At 45.0% G+C, this 20333-nt stretch overlaps 1 protein-coding gene across 3 annotated transcripts; it reads right to left on the bottom strand.

Moving 5' to 3' along the window:
* Positions 1-97: 97 nt before the first annotated feature.
* Positions 98-20096, bottom strand: LOC139420952 (ataxin 2-like). Of its 3 annotated transcripts, XM_071171386.1 has the most exons (24): positions 19811-20084; positions 19427-19533; positions 18163-18202; positions 17867-17923; positions 17627-17698; positions 16431-16614; positions 16136-16257; positions 15195-15286; positions 14674-14892; positions 11912-12219; positions 11739-11825; positions 11512-11634; positions 11290-11367; positions 11120-11181; positions 10734-11032; positions 9783-9849; positions 9425-9574; positions 9229-9292; positions 8914-9077; positions 8567-8699; positions 8247-8362; positions 2089-2271; positions 737-908; positions 98-648 (listed from the first exon to the last, which is right to left on the bottom strand). In XM_071171386.1, exons 1-24 carry the CDS (start codon positions 19829-19831, stop codon positions 590-592), a joined length of 2979 nt encoding a protein of 992 aa, XP_071027487.1. In that variant the 5' UTR covers positions 19832-20084; the 3' UTR covers positions 98-589. The 3 variants fall into 3 exon arrangements, with proteins under 3 accessions (XP_071027487.1, XP_071027489.1, XP_071027488.1); XM_071171388.1 differs by lacking the exon at positions 19427-19533 and having other exon boundaries at positions 19811-20096; XM_071171387.1 differs by lacking the exons at positions 19427-19533; positions 19811-20084 and adding an exon at positions 19007-19140.
* Positions 20097-20333: the final 237 nt, after the last annotated feature.

The raw sequence follows: 20333 nt of genomic DNA, 5'->3' as shown, positions 1-20333 counted from the left end.
TATTTTTCAATCATTTCACCTTCGCTCTTGCACAGAAAATAAGAGTTCTGGCAGCATGAGGTTGAGTTTAAAACTTTATTTTTGTATGATTTTTCAATTTTTTTGTATTTTAATAGTTTCATTATTTATTAATGGTTACCTGTAAAAGGAGGAGATGGGGAGGAAGTAGGTCAGGTTAAAAGGGAGAAAGTCTCATTGTGATAACTCCTATAATTCTCTGCAGAGTCTCTTCAGTCTACTATGAGACGATGCTTTCACCATGTCAATCCTCTCAACTTAAATGGATCCAGCTAGCGAGGACGACTGTCTTTCATAAAAACAATAAGTCCATTTTTTTCTCCGTCCCAAACAGAGTAGCAGAAAGGGAGCCTTTGATGGGCTCTCTAACTAAAAGGACTCTGGGTAAAAAACAAGTTGCTTATTTTGAGGAGAGTGGCGGCGGTGGTTCCAGAAGGGGGCTTCAGTTCTCAGACCAGTTTAGCCGATCAGAGAACAACTTGATTGGGTCAGTCAAAGACCGGGGGCCTCAGCTTCCCCTCCCCTCTTGTGTCCTGCTTCTTCTGTGGTCCTCAAGGTGTAGGTAGGGGTGTCAGTTTCCAGGGGGGTGGAAGGAGAGCTGCTGGGTGGGGTGAGCCTGCACCTGTACAGCTAGAACACAGAACAGCAGTCACTGGCAATCTGTAAATGTGAAGCTAATTTCTATTGGAGACCAGCTCCATGACTTGAAGTTACTTACCCTGTGGGTGTTGGATGTAGTAGTGTTGGTGCGCCCCCTGCTGGGGGGGAGGGCCGTGCTGCTGGGCGGAGCCTGGGCCTTGCTGTGGGGGCGGGGCGTAGTGCAGCATCATCTGGGGCGGGCCGTGGCCTCCTTGGTGGTGGGGGCCAGACATACCTTGGGCAACATGGGCCTGGAGAAAGAGGGAGCGAGATGGTGTCATCCCTTTCTTAAAAACCATATTTACATTCCAGACTACGGCGCTTGAAAGATTCAGAGCGCAACGCAGTACGTGAATGTTTTCCGCCAAAATGGGTGGTTCCTTGTAGAACGCCGTCCTACCTTCGTTGCTGGCGACTTTTTGGAGCGCCAAATCTGACCATGTGGGGGCAGTGTTAAAAGCTCTGCTAACCGAACCCGACAGGCTTGACTAATCATGACGTGGTGTCAGAAGTGCTTCAACATCAAATATAAGACAGGAGTGATTATTTCACAGAATATAAAATGTTCCTCACTGTCAGTTTAGAGTGACCAAAAGTAGCTAACAGTGCTCTCCTGTCTCGTCATTGAGCAGAGCAGCCCCAGCTGAGCCATAGTTATTGATACCCAGATTTAGAGCCGCTGTGCGCAGGGAGCGAGTGACAGGAGCAGCTAATGGATTTACTAATGGAGGAGGTTATTTCGGGCAGGGCCGGGGCCTTAAATTTGGCAGAAGCAATCGGGCCTAGGTAGGGCCTGAACGTCGCAGGCATGGATTGGGCTCTGGCTTAAAGTTATGCAGGCAATGAAGCCGTTGCTTGGTCTGATCTACATAGGCTACGCAAAGTAGCATTTTGCATTGATAACCAACAATCTCAGTGACTGTTTAAAAAAAACGTTGCCTTATTAGAATCCACACAAAGGTATTTTGTTGAAGTAATAACTGATTCCAGACTATTTTGAAACACTAAAAACCGCTAGTAGCCATGTGCCTTTCCTGATATACCACAATTTTTTGCTGATATGGGAACAAGTCTCACTAGTCTTGAACTTTAAAGCAGCATATCAAATTGAGATGTAGGTTACACTGGCAAGTATAACAACTATAATATACTATCAAGGGAAGACTAACGTAACTGCACCGCGAATGGGAGTCTAGGAAACACGGACTGGTGAGGAAATCCCATTACTAACTGTTGTCCACTGCTCCCCCAAAAATCTGACTCCACCCACAAACGGTGTGAAGCTTGTATCAGCCTTACGTAATTGAAACAAAAATACTTTGACTTGTGCTACATCTGTTGTTGTATCATTGTTTGCTTAGATCTGTTACTCTCTCCTCTGGCGAGTTGAATGTATGTGGGCTGTGGGTCCAGAGTAGTCTGGTGTTTTACCTGTGTGAGCTGTCCCAGGCCGGGGTAGTGTTGGGCCATGGGCTGGTGGGTGGGCAGGCTGTAGCCCTGCATGGGGTAAGAGGCCTGGGGAGAGCTGTGGCCAGGGGGCATGTTAGGGGGTGTGGGTGCTGGCAGGGGCCCAGAGTGGTACATGGACTGGGGTTGGGGGCCTCCCTGGCCCGACTGAAGAGGGGAAGACAAATGTGTTAGGAAATCACATACTTGTGATACACAACAATGAGACAAACACTATATGCTCTCTCTCACACACACAAACATAGACTAAAAACAGGCTGGTCAGGCTACGAAGTCAAAACGTGACTTCATCATTACCACTTACATTACATGGGGCATGTAAATCCACGAGCATCATGCCTTCTCCGATAGGCAGTGTTTTAGCCAGCCAGGTGCCTCTAAGGAGCTCCAGTTTGGTAGCCTCTGGAAACACGGATTCTAATGCCTTGATTCCATGTCAAATTAAACTATCAAGTTTACCTCCCAGATTGGAAAAATGTGTTTGTGTAGAAAGACTTTAAAATGACAGAAAATGTATGAATTCAGTTTGTTAGTTTATCTAAATGATCAGGACTATTTTCTAGGAGAACATTCAGCATCTTGAGATTAAAGTTATTAACGGTTTTACTGCAAGATATAAATTGCCACACCAACCTTAATTTAAATGAAATTTTATAAAAAAACAGAAATGAAGTAAATACCCCACATGAACGTAAACTCAGTGTTTTATAATCCTGGTCCTGGGGACCCAAAGGGGTGAGCATTTTGTTTTTGCCATAGCAGTAGACAATCATCTTTGATGATTTGAGTCAATACATTTCTGAATATTGTTGGATTCCATGAGGGTCTTAATTATCATATTTTGACCAGAATGAGGCTCCTCCCCACTACCTATTGCTGCAGTGATGATTCACCATCTTCATCTGATGTTATCATTTACAGTTTCTGCAATTAATCAACAAAAAGCATTGGCCTACCAGTAGCCTATGCAAATTAGGGAGCCAAATGAACTGATGCAATTTGATAGTATACACCTACTGACAACAGTCCCTCAGTCTGGCAAGCCCTGACATCCTACAAAAGGAAACCTAGGAAATATTTAGCTTTACTTGTCCTGATGCAATACCATGTACATATAACCACTTTGCATGATTTATGAATGGCAAAGGGATATAGATCGACTTTATTCAGTCAGTCTGTTTGACATCTTTTATAAACTATTATAAACTGTCAACCAAAGCATACTAGGCTAAATAGCCTATGCGCCATGACGCTGCGTGGCTGGCTACGTGAACAAAAATAAATTAATATGCAAGAAAACAATTACACAGTGGATTCAACTCATCATGACCACTTACATTACATGGGACATGTAAATCCACGAACATCATGCCTTCTCCGTGTAAAGACATTTGAATGCAACCAACCACAGCGCACACAAATTGTAATGGCAAGAACTTCATCGCTCGCTTTGACTCACAGGCGCCTATCCTATCAATAGATCGCTAGAAGATCCATATTGTTCATTCTAGCGGGACAGGTCTTGACGGACTAGTGAATTGAAAGTTTTAAATGACAAGTAGCCTTGTTAATGAAGAGGAAAAAGTAGACTGTTGAAAATGTGTCTAACCGGCTGATTAGCTAACGGCCGGTGCTAATGGAAACACTGAACAGGGGCCTTAAAGGCTGGTAAAATGTCTTCCAGTGATTTTTGAACTTTTCCTGTTAAATAAATATTCCAAGTATAAATACAGTAAAGTACCCACTACTAAAGGGTAGATATATATGTTGAGTAGGGCATTGAATGAGTCGGTCTGATAGGAATTTGTAATGTCATCGGCCTCCCCCTTGCTTGTGGAGCAATAGAGAACAAAAAGACGAAAGCCCACCCTGCCACTTGTGCCATGTCATGAGGAAAGCTGGACCACCTATTGAGATGTGCCTTTTGTTAAGTAAATCAGATGTTTTTTTATTTAACTAGGCAAGTCAGTTAAGAACACATTCTTATTTATAATGACGGCCTAGGAACAGTGGGTTAAATGGGGCAGAACGACAGATATTTACCATGTCAGCTCGGGGATTCGATCTAGTAACCTTTCGGTTACTGGCTCAACGTTCTAACCACTAAGCTACCTTTGTAAAAAATGTATTTCACCTTCATTTAAACAGGTAGGCCAGTTGAGAACAAGTTCTCATTTACAACTGTGACCTGGTCAAGATAAAGCAAAGCGACACAAACAACAGAGTTACACATGGAACAAACGTACAGTCAACACAGAAAAGTCTATATACAGTGTGTGCAAATGGCGTGAGGTGGTAAGGCAATAAATAGGCCATAGTAGCAAAGTAATTACAATTTACCTGCTGCTCCTGTTGAGAGGTGAAAAGATTAGGCACAATAGTGGATTTTGCAGTTCGCCTTCAAAATAAAAGTATGACAATACTATTATTTTTATTCATTTGCACCACTGTCAATGGCATACTTTTATTTTGAAGGCAACACGCAAATTCCACTATTGTGCCTAATCCTTATTATGGCTAGCTTCACAACACACAACAGGGTCAGGTCGAGCCTCACTAGCTGGCTGCTTATAACATTAGCTTTGGGCAACAGGGTTAAGTAGTTGGCTAGCTTTTAATTTCATGTACTGAAGTTCAATTTCAATAGGCGAACAACAAGTGGCAACCAAGCTACTTACTCACAAGGATTCCTAAATCATTGCTAAGAATAATGAAAATGACTGCAGTTTCTACTGGTCATTGTTTTCAGGCTAGTTGTATTGGTGCTAGCTAGGTAACGTTACCAAGCTAAAGCTAGCTACCCCAGAAGTTGCGTTTGAACAAATTATGCTTTATTACCAACGCGGTGTTGTAAACACATCGTTCGTGGCCGGTGTTTGCAGACTTTTGTACAGCTTTGACAGTGCTACTGTAACTTTTTGGACACGTAAAGACCCAAACGGCGTTCCATAGCATGTATGTCGTGGAGCTAATAACAGTGACACCATTACTCTATTCTCGCTGAAATGTTGGTACTCTTTCAAATGACTGCTCGACTGATCGATCCACACAGCAGACATGGTGGGCTAGTTTAGGAATGCTGTGTTGCAAGTAGTGCATAATGTTACGTGGCGTCACATGCACTTACGTTATATCGGTTTTGCACATCGCGTTAAACTCGACACCGGCAGATACCGATGTTGGCATTTTTAGCTAATATTGTCCGATTCCGGAATGTTCACCGATACTACTTTACGTTCATGAAAACAAATATAAATCTCAGCATTTGTTTGACTGTTGGAGGGAACAAGGCGAGCCATGCGCGCTCTACCAAAAAGATGCTGCTTACTAAATAAATCACGTGGTTAATCCAAAATCGGAATTAAAATTATAATCTAAAAGTTACAATTTAGCTAATGTAAGGGCATTAGCCCCTGTCATATATACCGTGATCCATTGACAGGTAAATAAATTAGTGCATGGAATTCAGATAGGTCTACTGCTGCATTGGCCTGTAGGCTATAACTTTCATCGTCAACTAAGTAAAATACATAGTCCTAAAGCCGACAAAAACAGTAAGACATCCTGATGAAAATGCAGGTTCTTTCAATCGCATTAATCTCTCTACTCCGCCTTTCTATCGGTCTTGATTTGAGCCATCACTAGTGAAGTTTAACAATGTATCAACTAGCCTATTCCGGGCCCTCAGTTTCCAGAGCTCGTGACAGACGGACTTTTTTGAATGTTTCCACTGGATATATCAGATCATGATAAGCAGATTTACAGAAGCGCAGCTTATTAGCGGTGTAAGTGGTGAGTTAAGACAATCAGACATCCCCAATTGAGCACTTGGCTACATTTGTGGGTAGCAGGCCGGGTAGGCCTACTTCTATGTGCTCAGGCGCGTACTCCCCCATCATCAGGACAGAAAAACCAGACATGCTCATTGCTCACATGGAGCACTCCAAACAAAAAGACAAAATGTTTACTAAACTTTCACAAGTGTAGCAGGTTGTGAAAAATAAATGACATACATGCGTTAACAAAAATGTATGTAACCAAATGACGGGGATTAACGGTACATTTACTAGGCTCACTGGTTACATATGTAACGGGGAATTGATCAAAATAAACAAATGGCCAACAATTCACACAATGTGCAAGAATTGGCGGGAGACAGCTGAGCGCATGCATTCCGGAGAGACGCCCATATCGTCACCACACAGCCCTTTCCTTGTCTCAACATTTTACATTATACTCTAGACACATTATCTTTACACATATTTTAGCTATTCACTGACAGCCGCAACTTAATAATCATCTAGTTCTACCAGCTTGCAGCCCAAATAGCCATAGCCCTACACAGCACTTTTTAAAAAAAGAAGCTAACCGATACTCTGGCTAAGTCATGCTCTCTGGTGAAGTATTTAGAATGGAGTAACTATATAATTTTGGCAACATCAATTTAGGGGTACAGTGCACCCACAAACTTTCCTTTCCAATTGGCTGGAACCAGAAATGTGTATTTAATGATGCACGTCTCCGCCCTAATAGAGAAGCACTGTATTTTTATTGACCCTTAAATGTCAGTTAAGAACAAATTGTTATTTACAATGACGGCCTAACCCAGACGATGCTGGGCCAATTGTCCGCCGCCCTATGGGACTCCCAATCACGGCCGGTAGTGACGCCTCTAGCACTGAGATGCAGTGCCTTAGAACGCTGCGCCACTCGGGAGCCCCTGCATGAGTCAAAATGGTTCCAATTGTTTTTCCACCATTCATTTTTCCCATAATGCCATTTAGAAATACTTAACATTGACGTTTTGATAACTGAAAATCTCTCTAGGACAAGGTGACTTACCACCAATATATTCGCCTGTATTTACCCCCGCCAAAATGAAATGCTAATGTGGCTATCATAAAGAACTACAAATGCCATGATCTGGACGAGACGAGACTGCTGAATCTAAAAAGAGACAATCTAATGTTAGCTAAATGTAGTAATGAATAAATTGGCTACATTTCTTTAAATTGACAATTCTGTGAACCGTCTTGTGCAAGTTTCACATTGACACAATACCTGTGTGTCAGGTGTCAGCTAGAGGTGACGTGCAGGAGATTGCGGGGATTTGTAGTCTTGCATGATGTCTACTTTAATGCTAATTAGCGTTTTCCAATCAGAGTAAAGAGAACCGAATATATTGATAAGTCACCTTGTATGAGAGAAAAGTCATGGCAGGTTAAGCAAAACAAAAGCGATTGGAACCATTTCCCTGTTTGACCGCTAGATTTTATGGGTATTATGACACTGTGGGGCTTTATGCAGTTGACAACATACTGAGAGAGGGGTGCCGTTTCGCTTGCTTGGATGCTATATCTGTGATTGATGTCTCTGTCAGCGTGCGTCTCTGTGAAATAAAATATCACTATATAATTTGGATGGGCGAGGTGGTACAGGGTAGGATGGGCCAGGCCCACAACACCAGCCCTGACTAAGCCGAACATCTGAACAGATTCTCTCTTCAATCAAAATCTCTCTCAAGCCACCAGTTCTGGTTATAGACCGCAGATGGAAAAAACCCTCTATGGGCTTTGCTATCACAGAAGCGATCAATAGCAAAGATCAGAGGGGCGCATACATTTCTGTGGACAGCAGCAGTCATGATATTTCTCTAAAAACAGCCTTTCTCCACTTGCTAACTAAAATGAGGGAACAGGTCTAGATCGGATCATGGAAACACGTTTCCGATTCTGGAAGTAACGTGTAAAAAGACTAATCATTAAAATAATCTGATTATGTAAAAAGTAAATTTACATGAAGCCCAACACTGCTGGAGCGCCACTTTAATTACAGGTTTCTCACAGGAAACATGCAAAGATACCGACAAGACAGAATCTGTCCTACACCATTACGTGAATCGCTCTCCCCCCCACACACACACAGCCTAGCGGTTAAAGCGTTGGGCCAGTAAGCGAAAGATAGCTGGTTTGAATACACGAGCCGACAAAGTGAAATCTGTCGATGTGCCCCTGCTTCAGGGGCGCCGTACTACCATGGCTGACTCAGTAAAATAACACATTTTACTGCACCTATCCGGTGTATGTGACAAAACAAACACACAGCTGGGCCTGTTGGTTTACCTGTCCGTGCCCAGGGCTGGGGGCAGTGTGCTGGGGAGGGGGCTGGCTCCCAGTAGGTGTGCTGGAGGGCTGCGGAGGGTGCATGGAGCTAGAATGGTGGGAGAACTGCTGGGGAGCTAAGACAGATGAAAGACTAACTTGAACCTAAAGTTTTTGGAATCAAACAATTTACAAACCAAAGAGCCTTGAACAATGACAGTCTTAGAATAAATTAATTGTATTGATGCGACTGCATGTAAGCAGGACGTTGTCCTGTACACGACTAAAATGATGAAGTCTTGCTGAGTGGACTTTTAAACAGAGACAGTGCGTTATCTTACCATACATGGTCTGTTGTGGTCCCGGGGGCCCCTCTGTCTGTCCAGGGTACTGAGGGCCTGGGGGGCCCAGAGCCTGGGGGTGGCCTGCCTGAGTCAACATCCTGGCCCCACCCTGCAGCATGGAGTACACCGGCTAGAGAGCAAGCGAGAGGCAGAGGATAAAGAATGAAAGAAGGACAAAAGAGTGAGATAATGATATGAACAAAACATTATTTAAAAAAAATCCTATGCAGGTCAGTCTTCTATTGAAACAAAACCTCCATCCACAACACATTCTGGGTCTCCGGAGCTATGCTGTTATAAGCGTGGATAAGTATTAGTGCCAGCACCACTAGCACAATAGTTACCTGTCCGGGGTAGTGGGGCATGCCCTGGATGACCTGACTGTACTGCAGGTAGGCCTGGGGGTAGGGGGAGGCCACCAGGGGAGGGCCTGCTGCAGACGCTGCAGCCTGGAGCATCTGGGGCTGAGAAGAGCCGTGGTGGTCCGGACGAGGGCCTACCACCTGGCCTGGGGGGGGAATTAACATACTCATCATAACTTTAATTCTCTACTTGTTGATTTAAAAAATGTTCCCCAGTTGCTAAATTAAAAAGTGAAAAGTTAGGACAGTGTTGCGACCAACCTATTGTTTAGGCAACACAATGGTGTGAGTGTGTACCTTTAGCTCTGGGATACTTCCCCTGCTGGACTGTGGACATGGTGTACTGATACATCTGGGGAGGCTGGGAAACAAAGGGACGGTTAGACCCCAACATCAAGTGTGTACACACACACCATTTGTTTTTGTTTACACCCCAGACACACTAATGCTTATTTTTCACAGAGACCAAAGTCAAACACAGGCTCAGTCCTACCTGTACAGAGTGTCCCTGTATCTGTACAGGGGAGAGGTAGGACAGGTAGGGGGTGCTGTAGATTGCCTGTTGTCCCGGGGGGGGCTGGAGCACCACGGAGGGGCTGAGAGGAGTGGGCCGCGGGGGGGTGGGGGCTGGGGACGGCTTCACCTGTGGAGGAGAGAGGGTGCACGGTTTAGGTTGGTTTGTGAGATAATGTGAGTGTGTGTTTAGTTTAACAAATCACCCACACAATTACATTTGGTGTGTGAGTTGGCGTGAACATAGTTGAACTCCTGGCCAAACAGGTTGTTGTGAGAGAGAATTTGTTCTCAACTACTTCCGTGTGTGTGTGTGTGTGTGTGAGAGAGAGACAGACCAGGGTCATGGGTGCCTTGAAGACGAACTCTTTGGCATTGGGGTTCAGCGTAGACTTCTTCACCTGGCTAAAAAACACACAAGGAGAGCGAGATGACTACTCCAAATCATTTTTCAAATCCCTTTTCCATACATCCATCCTCAACACAGCGACTACCTTGCCCACCTGAGCATGGGGCTCACTTTTGACTTAACTTAGCACTGTATCAACAGTTATATACGGTATTGTAAAAATCCATACCGGTATTCATGATATATCACTCTGATCCTGCATAATACCTACAGATGGGTGTGTCAACACATCTTATCAACACTAGGGTTGTACGGGTACTATTGGGGTGTACAGGGACCTCTGTTCGGTCTGCATTGTGAACCTGTACCCTTCTTCGTGCGTTCGTAACCAAGAGGGAAAGGGGAATTTACCACATATGACTGGGAAAAACCCACTTGAACGGTCCTCAAGCTGGTAATTACTAGTGGGGAAACTCGTCTATCATCCTGAGCACCCATTTCTCCCACATGTTGACCTCTGACATCACTTATTAAGGAAATGGTCTCTAACAGCATTTTCGGCAGATAAATGCAACAAAACATTGTTTGTAAAAAGCTATCTATTAATGTGTTTAAACCATTTGTTTACAAGCACGATAGCTGGTAACTTCCCACCTGGTTACAAACGAAGCATCGGAGTAAAAACTTGAGGCCCAACATAACAATCCAGTCAAAACAGACAATACCAGGAACATTGTGAATGACATTACATTTTTTCCTGTGACTCGACAACCGTAATACGTACCGAACCATGGATTTGGTGAACCGTTAAACCCCCTAATCAACACTACTACATAGGTATTGTAGGTAACTGTAGGTATTAGGTTGACTTAGAAGTAGACTATTGTACTACACTGTGGAATAATGTACTGTAATTGCACTGTTCTTCGGTCACACTTACTCAGCCACGCCCTCCACTCGCTCGCCGCCCTCCTCGCTGCCAGGGGTCCTGGCTGGCTGGGGTGTCCCTGCAGCCTGTCTGTCTGGACCTGATGACTGACAGGTGGTGTTGGGGGCTGGAGAGGGGGTAGGGGTGGTGGGGTTCGGGGTGAAGGAGGACCCCTCTCCAGTCTGGGGGTCCTGGGAGAGGGTGTGGCCAGGGGCGGGTATAGACTCGGCTGTGGTGGTGGAGTCTGATGGGGAGGGTTGGGCGGGCTCTGAGGAAGTGGGGCCAGCAGAAGGGGAGGAGCTGGGCTGGAGCTGTGGAAGAGTGCGAGAGTGTCAGAATCAGATAAGACACATGGGGTCACACATAGGCACACATGGACACGAGACACACACACTTACCCTGAACTCTTTGCCAAATTTCCGGAGCTCCTCCAGCTGTGTTCTCTGCAGGACTGAGGGAACTGAGAGGGAGAGAGAAAATCACAGAGAGAAAAATCTACTTTTCAAAAGACCTGAGATGAGGGGAAGGACAGGGACCAGTCAAATGGAGAGGAAGTGAGAGAGCTAACCTTTGCCGCTCTTGCCGTCCTGAGGGCTGGCTGGGCCTTCTGTCCTCTCCTTAGCCGCTGAGCTCAAGATCTCATTCACTGAGAGCGAGAGAAAAAGATAGCAAGAGACAGATGGAGAAATAGAGGTAGAAAAGGGAACGGAAATCATAAAAGATTATTCACAAAAGTAACTTCAATAGAACAATATATAATAATAATACTGTAGTAAATCCTCCTCCTCACCATCCACAGTGAACAGAGGGGTGGGGCCAGAGGACTTGGGTGTTGCCGAGGCGATCGAGGAGGAAGTGTCCAGGTAGGCAGGGCCAGCCAGAACGGGGTCATCTAGTTTTGGAGAGCGAGAGACTGCGGGGAGAGAGAAAGAAGGGAAAAGTGAGGGATGTGAATAATCTAGAATATGAGTGGTGGAAATGTGTTTGTGTGCACTTTCAGAGGAGGTGTGCGTGTACCTGCAGGTGAGGACTGGGAACTTGGGTTGCGCAGAGTTCTATTGGTCTGTACGGATCTCTGGGCTTTGGGAGAAGTTCTGGATGACACTGATGCACAGGAAGAGCACACTTAAAACTCAATATACCCAAAAACTCACACTCCCTCAAAATACCCAAACAGACAGAGGCCTTACCTCCGTTGACAGAAGAGCGTGAGGCATCAGCTAGAGCTTGTGGGTGAGAGATGGAGTGAGGGATCGGATGAGAGGAGGAAGAGGGGGTAGGGCTACTGGGCTGGGCCGGGGGGCTGGCTTGGGACTGGTGGGGAGAGTAGGCGCTCCTGACGGACAACGGGCTGCTCCTATCAGAACCCTGGGAGGGCCTAGAAGAGCCGGGGACTCCTGTTCGACTGGGTATTGGACCAGAGGCTCCGCCCCTCAGGCTGCTGGGGGACACACCCATCTCCCTGGCCCTCTGGGGAAGAGGAATGTATTTACCCTCCCTAGAGAGAGAGAAGTATAAAACGCAACAATTTCAAAGATTTTACTGAGTAACAGTCAATTGAAAAATTAGGCCCTAATCTATGGATTTCACATGACTGGGAATAGAGATATGCATCTGTTGGTCACAAATAAAATAAAAAATAGAAAAGGTAGAGGCGTGGATCAAAAAACACAGTATCTGGTGTGACCACCATTTGCCTCATCACCTTCGCATAGAGTTGATCAGGCTGTTGAATGTGGCCTGTGGAATGGTGTCCTACTCCTCTTCAATGACTGTGCGAAGTTGCTGGATATTGGCAGCAACTGGAACACACTGTCATACACGTTGATCCAGAGCATCCCAAACATGCTCAATGGGTGACATGTCTGGTGAGTGTGCAGGCCGAGAAAGAACCCGGGACATTTTTTTACCCCCTTTTCTCCCCAATTGCATGGTATTCAATTGGTAGTTACAGTCTTGTCTCATCGCTGCAACTCCCGTACGGACTCGGGAGGGGCGATGGTCGAGTGCCATGCATCCTCCAAAACACGACCCAGCCAAGCCGCACTGCTTCTTGACATAATGCCCGCTTAACCCGGAAGCTAGACGCACCAATGTGTCGGAGGGAACAGTGTACACCTATGCGACCGTGTCAGCGTGCATGCGCCCAGCCCGCCACAGGAGTCGCTAGAGCGCGATGGGACAAGGACATCCCGGCCAGCCAAACCCTCCCCTAACACAGACAAAGCTGGGCCAATTGTGTGCCGCCCACATGGGTCTCCCAGTCGCGGTCGGCTGCGATGGAGCCTGGACTCGAACCAGGATCTCTAGTGGCACAGCTAGCACTGTGATGCAGTGCCTTGCGTCACTCGGGGGGCCTCCTGAACTGGGACATTTCAACTTCCAAGAATTGTGTACAGATACTTGCGACATGGAGCCTTGCATTATCATACTGAAATATGAGGTGATGGTGGAGTAAGAATGGGCCCCAGGATCTCATCACAGTAATCTCTGTGCATTCAAATTGCAATCAATAAAATGCATGTGTGTTCATTGTCCGTAGCTTATACCTGCCAATACCATAACCCCACCACCACAGGGCACTCTGTTCACAATGTTGACATCAGCAGACCGCTCGCCCACACAAAGCCATACATGCTTTCTGCCCAGTTTAGTTGAAACCTGGATTCATCCGTGAAGAGCACACTTCTCCAGCGTGTTACAGGCCAACAACTCTGGTGGACATCCCTGCAGTCAAGCATGCCAATTGCATGCACCCTGCACGCACCCAAAAGTTTGGGGTCACTTAGAAATGTCCTTGATTTTGAAGGAAAAAGCAAATTTTTTGTCCATTAAAATAACATCAAATTGATCAGAAATACAGTGTAGACATTAGTAATGTTGTAAATTACTATTGTTGCTGGAAACAGCTGATTTTGAATGGAATATCTACATAGGTGTACAGAGGCCCATTATCAGCAACCATCACTCGTGTTCCAATGGCACGTTGTGTTAGCTAATCCAAGTTTATCATTTTAAAAGACTATTGATCATTAGAAAACCCCTTTGAAATTATGTTAGCACAGCTGAAAACTGTTGTGCTTATTAAAGAAGCAATAAAACTGGCCTTCTTTAGACTAGTTGAGTATCTGGAGCCTCAGCATTTGTGGGATCGATTACAGGCTCAAAATGGACAGAAACAAATAACTTTCTTCTGAAACTCGTCATCCTATTCTTGTTCTGAGAAATGAAGGCCATTCCATGTGAGAAATTGCCAAGAAACTCTAGATCTCATACAATGCTGTGTACTACTCCCTTCACAGAACAGGGCAATCTGGCTCTAACCAGAATAGAAAGAGGAATGGGAGGCCCCGGTGCACAACTGAGCAAGAGGACAAGTATATTAGAGTGTCTAGTTTGAGAAATAGACACCTCACAAGTTCTCAACTGGCAGCTTCATTAAATAGTACCCGCAAAATACCAGTCTCAATGTCAACAGTGACGAGGCGACTCCGGGATGCTAGCCTTCTAGGCAGAGATCCTCTGTCCAGTGTCTGTGTTCTTTTGCCCATCTTAATCTTTTATTTTTATTGGCCAGTCTGAGATACGGCCTCTTCTTAGCAACTTGGCCTAGAAGGCCAGCATCCAGGAGTCGCCTCGTCACTGTTGACGTTGAGACTGGTGTTTTGCAGGTACTATTTAATGAAGCTGCCAGTTGAGGACTGGAGGTGTCTGACACGTGCCATTGGAACACAGGAGTGATGGTTGCTGAAAAATGGGCCTATGTAGATATTCCATTAAAAACCAGCCGTTTCCAGCTACAATAGTCCTTTACAACATTAATGTCTACAATGTATTTCTGATCAATCTGATATTTTAAATGGACAAAAAAAGTGATTTTCTTTCAAAAACTAGGACATTTCTAAGTGACCCCAAACTTTTGAACGGTAGTGTATGTCTGCGATTCCCTTACCTGCTCCCGGCACTACTCTGGAATCCAGGGCTGCCCCTCTCCCTCCCCTCATCTCTCTCTCGGACCACGGCGCTGTACTTGTCCTCCTCGCTCTTATCGTCGTTCTCCAGGTTGGTGCGGTGACGGTACTGGGGGCTTCCCTCGATCTCATTCGCTAGGCGGGCCGCACGTGCCTCTCGCTGCCGGAAGCCATCCGAGCTGCCCCGTTCCAGGGGAACACTGAATGGGGAGAAAGACAGAGATAAGACTTCCAAGGTCATTCAAAAATGAAAAAGGGAGATGAAAAAGGGAGATGAGTGTGTTCCCCTGGAAGAGATGAGTGAATGAGGCTGTGTTCACACAGGAAGCCCAATTCTGATAATTTTTTCACTAATTGGTCTTTTGACCAATCAGCTCTGAAAAAGATGTGATAAAGACCAATCACTGGGAAAAAAAACAACACAGAATGATACTGAGCTATATAGACAGTGACCTGATCATATTCCACAATCAGAATAAGGAGCTGAGGGGAGAACACTCACGTGTACATGGAGAGGCTGGAATCGTAGGTGGACGTGACGCCATATGTCTCCTCGTTAAACTTGAACATTTCGCTGGCATCCCAGCCATTAGACTGACGGAGACAGAAGAACCGTACGGTAAGTGTGTGCCTATGTCTAACCAAGTATGTGTGTGTGAGCGCAGCAGTAACCAAGTTTCCATCCAACCATTTCATGCAGATTCATTACTTGACAAAAAAAATGTAAATAAAAAAATTCAAAAGGCCTGATAGCTAATTTGTCCCATTGTTGACAACACCATTGTTTGGTCGGTGAAATAGATTCCATAATTGCGATGGAAACGCTGCGATGTGCAACTATTGAAATAATAACCATCATGTCGAAATAAACTTGGGAGTCACGCAATGATGTTAGGTTCTTGTAACCTACTACCATCACGGCGTGTGAAACCATGAAGACTTTACAGGCAGATGAAATAAGTTGTGAACTTCCTGTTGTGGGCAAGTGCACGGTGAGATTCATGAAAATGTCCAATAAATATTGAGGGTGTTATTTGAATGCTGGTGACATGATGATTGGCTGCCATTATCAAATAAAAATGATCTTGCTCTTTCCCATATCAGCAAACTTGTCGAGAGCATGCACTAAAACCAGATTGGGAAAGTTTGCACAACAGATCGTGTGACAAAACCATCGGTGGAGTAAAACACGTGATGGAAACCCATTGAACTTCTGTTTATCATTTGTTACATGGTAAATTAAGCGCAGGTGTTTATGTGCACTAGGTCATCACGCAGTTGTTTTATTATTATTTTTTTTTATCAGCAACAAGTCTGTTTGATAGAAACTCAAATGAGGTTGGATTTTTTGTTATTCTGCAGATTTTAGAATCTGTTAACAAATTGGATGGAAACCTAGCTACTGTGTCTATGCATTTCTCTGCGTGTGTGAGCGCGCCTCACCGTGTCAGTCTCCAGGTCGAAGCCTTCTCCATTGCTGTCGCCTCCGTCCCACCGCTGCAGCACCTTCTCCCGGTGTTCCCCGTTCACCCGCGATGAGCTGATTGCTGTATCTGTGAAAGCATCTACAAAGCCCCAACTTGAAGGTATAATGGGGCATCTACTAGTGGTACATAATGATACACACACACTTGGTTCACCCTCCAATCGGTCTCATTCAGTTCCACTGCTTACTTAAAACACACATCCTTATCTTGTTTCAGTCACACTGTCAACACACTCTCTCACACACACTTACCTCTGATGGCGTAGTTGAGGTCCACATCTCGGCAAGTCATTGTGACCAGGTCGCCGGGGCTGAAGATCATGGTGTCTGTGATCTCCTCGATCCTGGGCAGAGAGGGTGGCAAGCCTCCCCCTCCGTCTCCATCCGCCTCTCCTCCCTCACTCCTCTTGTGGACTGCGTCGACCACCAGCTCACACTGGAGAAAAACACATTAGGACCACAGATGAACCACAGAGGTTAAGTGAAGAGCGGCTGCAGGCAGTGGTCAATGTGACCTGTGGGTGTATTCCTTACGCTGCAAAATGCTGTCGGTTGCAAAACATAAGACGTTTTGCAACGAAAACAAGTTTCTGTCGGACAATTTCAAGTAGGTCCCTCCTGGTGTTGCATGGTATACCGAACCTTCAGTAGTTTTCAATACTAGAACACGAAAAACTGTACTAGATTTTTTTGTTACCTTCGATACTTCTGTCAAATGTGTCTCACGGATCAAGCGTGTCTATCAGCACAGCCAACCTCTTATTATAGTGTGCAATGTGCCTGCTCCACTTACTCATTGCTAGCCTGCACTGGGAGTCTGGGCTGTATCATGTTAGCTCCTCACTCATGCTGCACACAAGTTAACACACTTTAATAATGCGACAAGGCGGCATGTAGAAATGTTGAAACTGTTGCTTACTGTTCGTTAAACAATGTCAATATAGGCTAGAACATTTTACAATGCAAGATGATACCAGTAGCTTCCAGCTATTATAGGCCAATTTTCCTTGCTAGCTGACAGGTAAAGCTAACATCAATTCACTACCCTAGTACTTTGAACTATAGCGCAAACCATAACGCAAAATATGCTGGTTTGAAAGTTGATTGCCACAAAAAACATTATCCATTCTCTTATTTCAGTCTCTCTCACAAAGATGATCTATTGCCTCGGCGAACTGACTGTGCGCCTACGGGCCGTCCCCCTCTTGCCCCGTGAATGGCGTCATTCCCGCACGGCTGATTCAGAGGAGTTGGGTTAAATGCGGCAGACATTTCAGTTGAATGCATTCAGATGTGCAACTGACTAGGTTTTGTAACGAATCCAACTAACGAATCCACCAGAGATCAAGGTGAACATCTGACCACAACCATGTTTCTAGGAGCGGTCTATAACGTGTCGGTATGCATTACACTCCTGTATGGTCTAATACAAGGTAGTAGACAATTACCCTTGAGCTGAGGGTCTTGAAGATGCCTTCATACACATTTCCACTCTTCACTCGGACGTCACAGGTGGAGCCCTTGATGGATAATAATAATAAAAAATGGTTATTGGTCATTTCATTACGATATACATTAGTAGACAGTTGTCGACAACTTAAATAGTGCACATTAGGGCATAGTGTATGTGCTGCATCAAAGTAAGGCACCATGGTGGACCAGGCCTAATTGACCAAATGAACACTCACCACTACAGCTGTGAGATAGTGAAGCATCCTGGTGTTGTTGTAGACACCTTCAAATACCTGTTGTAAACACGCATATCTGACTTCAGTATGGCATGGACCTCTATTTCAAAGCTCCAAAAAAATGTGACTTTACACTAAACCCAATTTCCTTTAAACATTTTAGAGTTTACAATAGTGCACTAGTATGGAAGCAAACAAAGAGAAAGACAACCTACATTATGTCATCAAAAGGGTACTAGGCTATGCACTTCTGTAGTACATGCTGGATAGCCTACATTTCATGGTATATGACTTACGGGAGAGGACTGAGATGGCGGCTTCATTGTATTTCTTGTCCTGAATGTGAAGAGAGAACATTAGCAACAGACAAGACAAATGGGTGTAGCTGGCTCCGGGGCAAAATGCGGCAACGCAAGAAACGGGCCGGCAGCTGCACCACTTTCAATGTAGCTAACTAACATGCAAACTTGCGAGGCATTATGGACACGGAATAATTTTGCGTTGATCAAATGTGGACTTTTTAGACTGGTGGTCCTCGATCTGTCATAGGACTGCATGAAGCTAGCTAGGTGATCTAGAAGACCCGTATATGCAGCCGTAGGGCAAGACTTATCACGGTCACGAATCCGTGCGGACGCCGGTGATCTACGTTAGCTAGCCCCGACATTTGGTGGGGGGAGGGGGAAACAAGCTAGCCCCGAAGCGGACCGTGTTCTGTTCTCCATTACAGTGCCGTACGACATTGTTTGCGAGGCTTAACCAAAACAATTGTGTTGACAGAAGCTGACTAACTAGGGTTAGCTAAAAACTGAAGGCAACGTTAAAGCGATGTGGCTAACAGTGTAGCTCACGTTACCTAGCGGTAGCCAGCTAACGTGCAACTATTTTAGCTTAAAGTAATCTGGTAACTGGCTAACAATTGAGTAACTGGCAAGATGGTCAAAAGATCAAAAATCTAAACATTAGCTTGTTTAGGTGCAATACAATAGCTAGCTGATGATTGTCTAGTTAACGTTAGCTAGCAAGCTATACAAGACAGCTAGTAAGGAGGAAACCAACTGCAAACTGGTAAATAATGTACGAATTTATAGATATCGAGAGAGACGTTGAATACAATAAATCATGAAAACGTATTAATACTTTTTAGTCATGTGCATCCCTGTTACTCCGCAGTCTTGTTGATTCTGTGAAAAATCACACGACTTGACAGGCCAAACAAAATCTAAAGCAAATGCTTAAAAACACAACAAAAACACGGATAATCCCCTCCCCACAGAAAGTGAATGGGCATATTGGCGTCAATCAAAATGTATCGTCTATTTCATTGGTTTGGACAACGGTCAATCATAGCAATGTCGATTTAGCATAACCTCTGTGCCCATTGGCCCGCAACCCACATCAATTATATTTACTTGGTTCCAATTGGCATAAAACGACGATTTAAAGCCTCCATTGGACATGGGCACGCCCACTGTAATCCTCGTATTGACCGGTAAACCTTTACGGATATGTGGCAGATCCCCGGACTTGCTTGACGACAGTGGCCGAACATGTGCTTACCTTCCAGGCACAGCTCTGTTGGTATTACTCCCGCTGATATGAGGGGGTAAACCGGCTGGCCCTGCCGTTCCATTGGAGGTTTTTCGTCCGCATGAACCGGGTTGTTGCTGGTGTGACACGTGCCAATAATTACACCTCAAGTAACAGTTGTACGGATTAAATGTGTCTTTAGTCTACTAAATAGTATTTGACATTACCAGACTGGCTACCTCGCTAGTGTACAATTAAGTCAATGAGGACACCATCGATAAAGATCACGTTTGCTAGCCAACTTTTAGCTAGCTGCTAACAAATATCGAACCAGCTAGCTAGAATGCATACACACAGAAACCAATACAAGTAGAAGCAAGTGACCATTAGCAACTTGACACAACTACAACTCACGTTCTGTCGACGAAAAGACATTGCCTCTTCGGAACTCAATCGATAGTTTATCTGACTACTGTAGTACAGCCCTGCACGCTATAGCTAGCTAGAAGAGCAAGCAGTAATGTCCCTTCTGTAGCTAAAACTGCGCACGTCGTTTTCGTTTCCTCTCCGTAGATATACTCTTGCGTGTGGCTTACTCCGATTGCATGTCATTTGTAACTTGAACAAATTCTAAAAGTCGGGGAAAACAAATTCGCCGGTTTGGCACCACAAAGATGCTGTAGTCTGCGCGTGGCTGACTGGGTTGATGGGGGCGTGTACGTGCGCATTCACAAATTAAGAACGTGCACGCGCTAAACAGTTTAGACCCCAAAACTGCGGTCATCACTAGTTTCCAACCAAACCCCGCCTAGATCTAAAATGTATCTTCTTAAAATCGGATTTTAAACATAACCCGAACCGTAACCCCATTGCTAACCGTATGCCTAACCATAAATTATGACCCAAAAAATAATTTTTGTTTTCATGATATAGCTAT

This window comes from Oncorhynchus clarkii, chromosome 12 (assembly GCF_045791955.1).
Source record: "Oncorhynchus clarkii lewisi isolate Uvic-CL-2024 chromosome 12, UVic_Ocla_1.0, whole genome shotgun sequence".
NCBI lineage: Eukaryota > Metazoa > Chordata > Actinopteri > Salmoniformes > Salmonidae > Oncorhynchus > Oncorhynchus clarkii.
The sequence above is the reverse complement of the archived record's forward strand: the minus strand, read 5'-3'. Positions and strand labels throughout refer to the sequence as shown.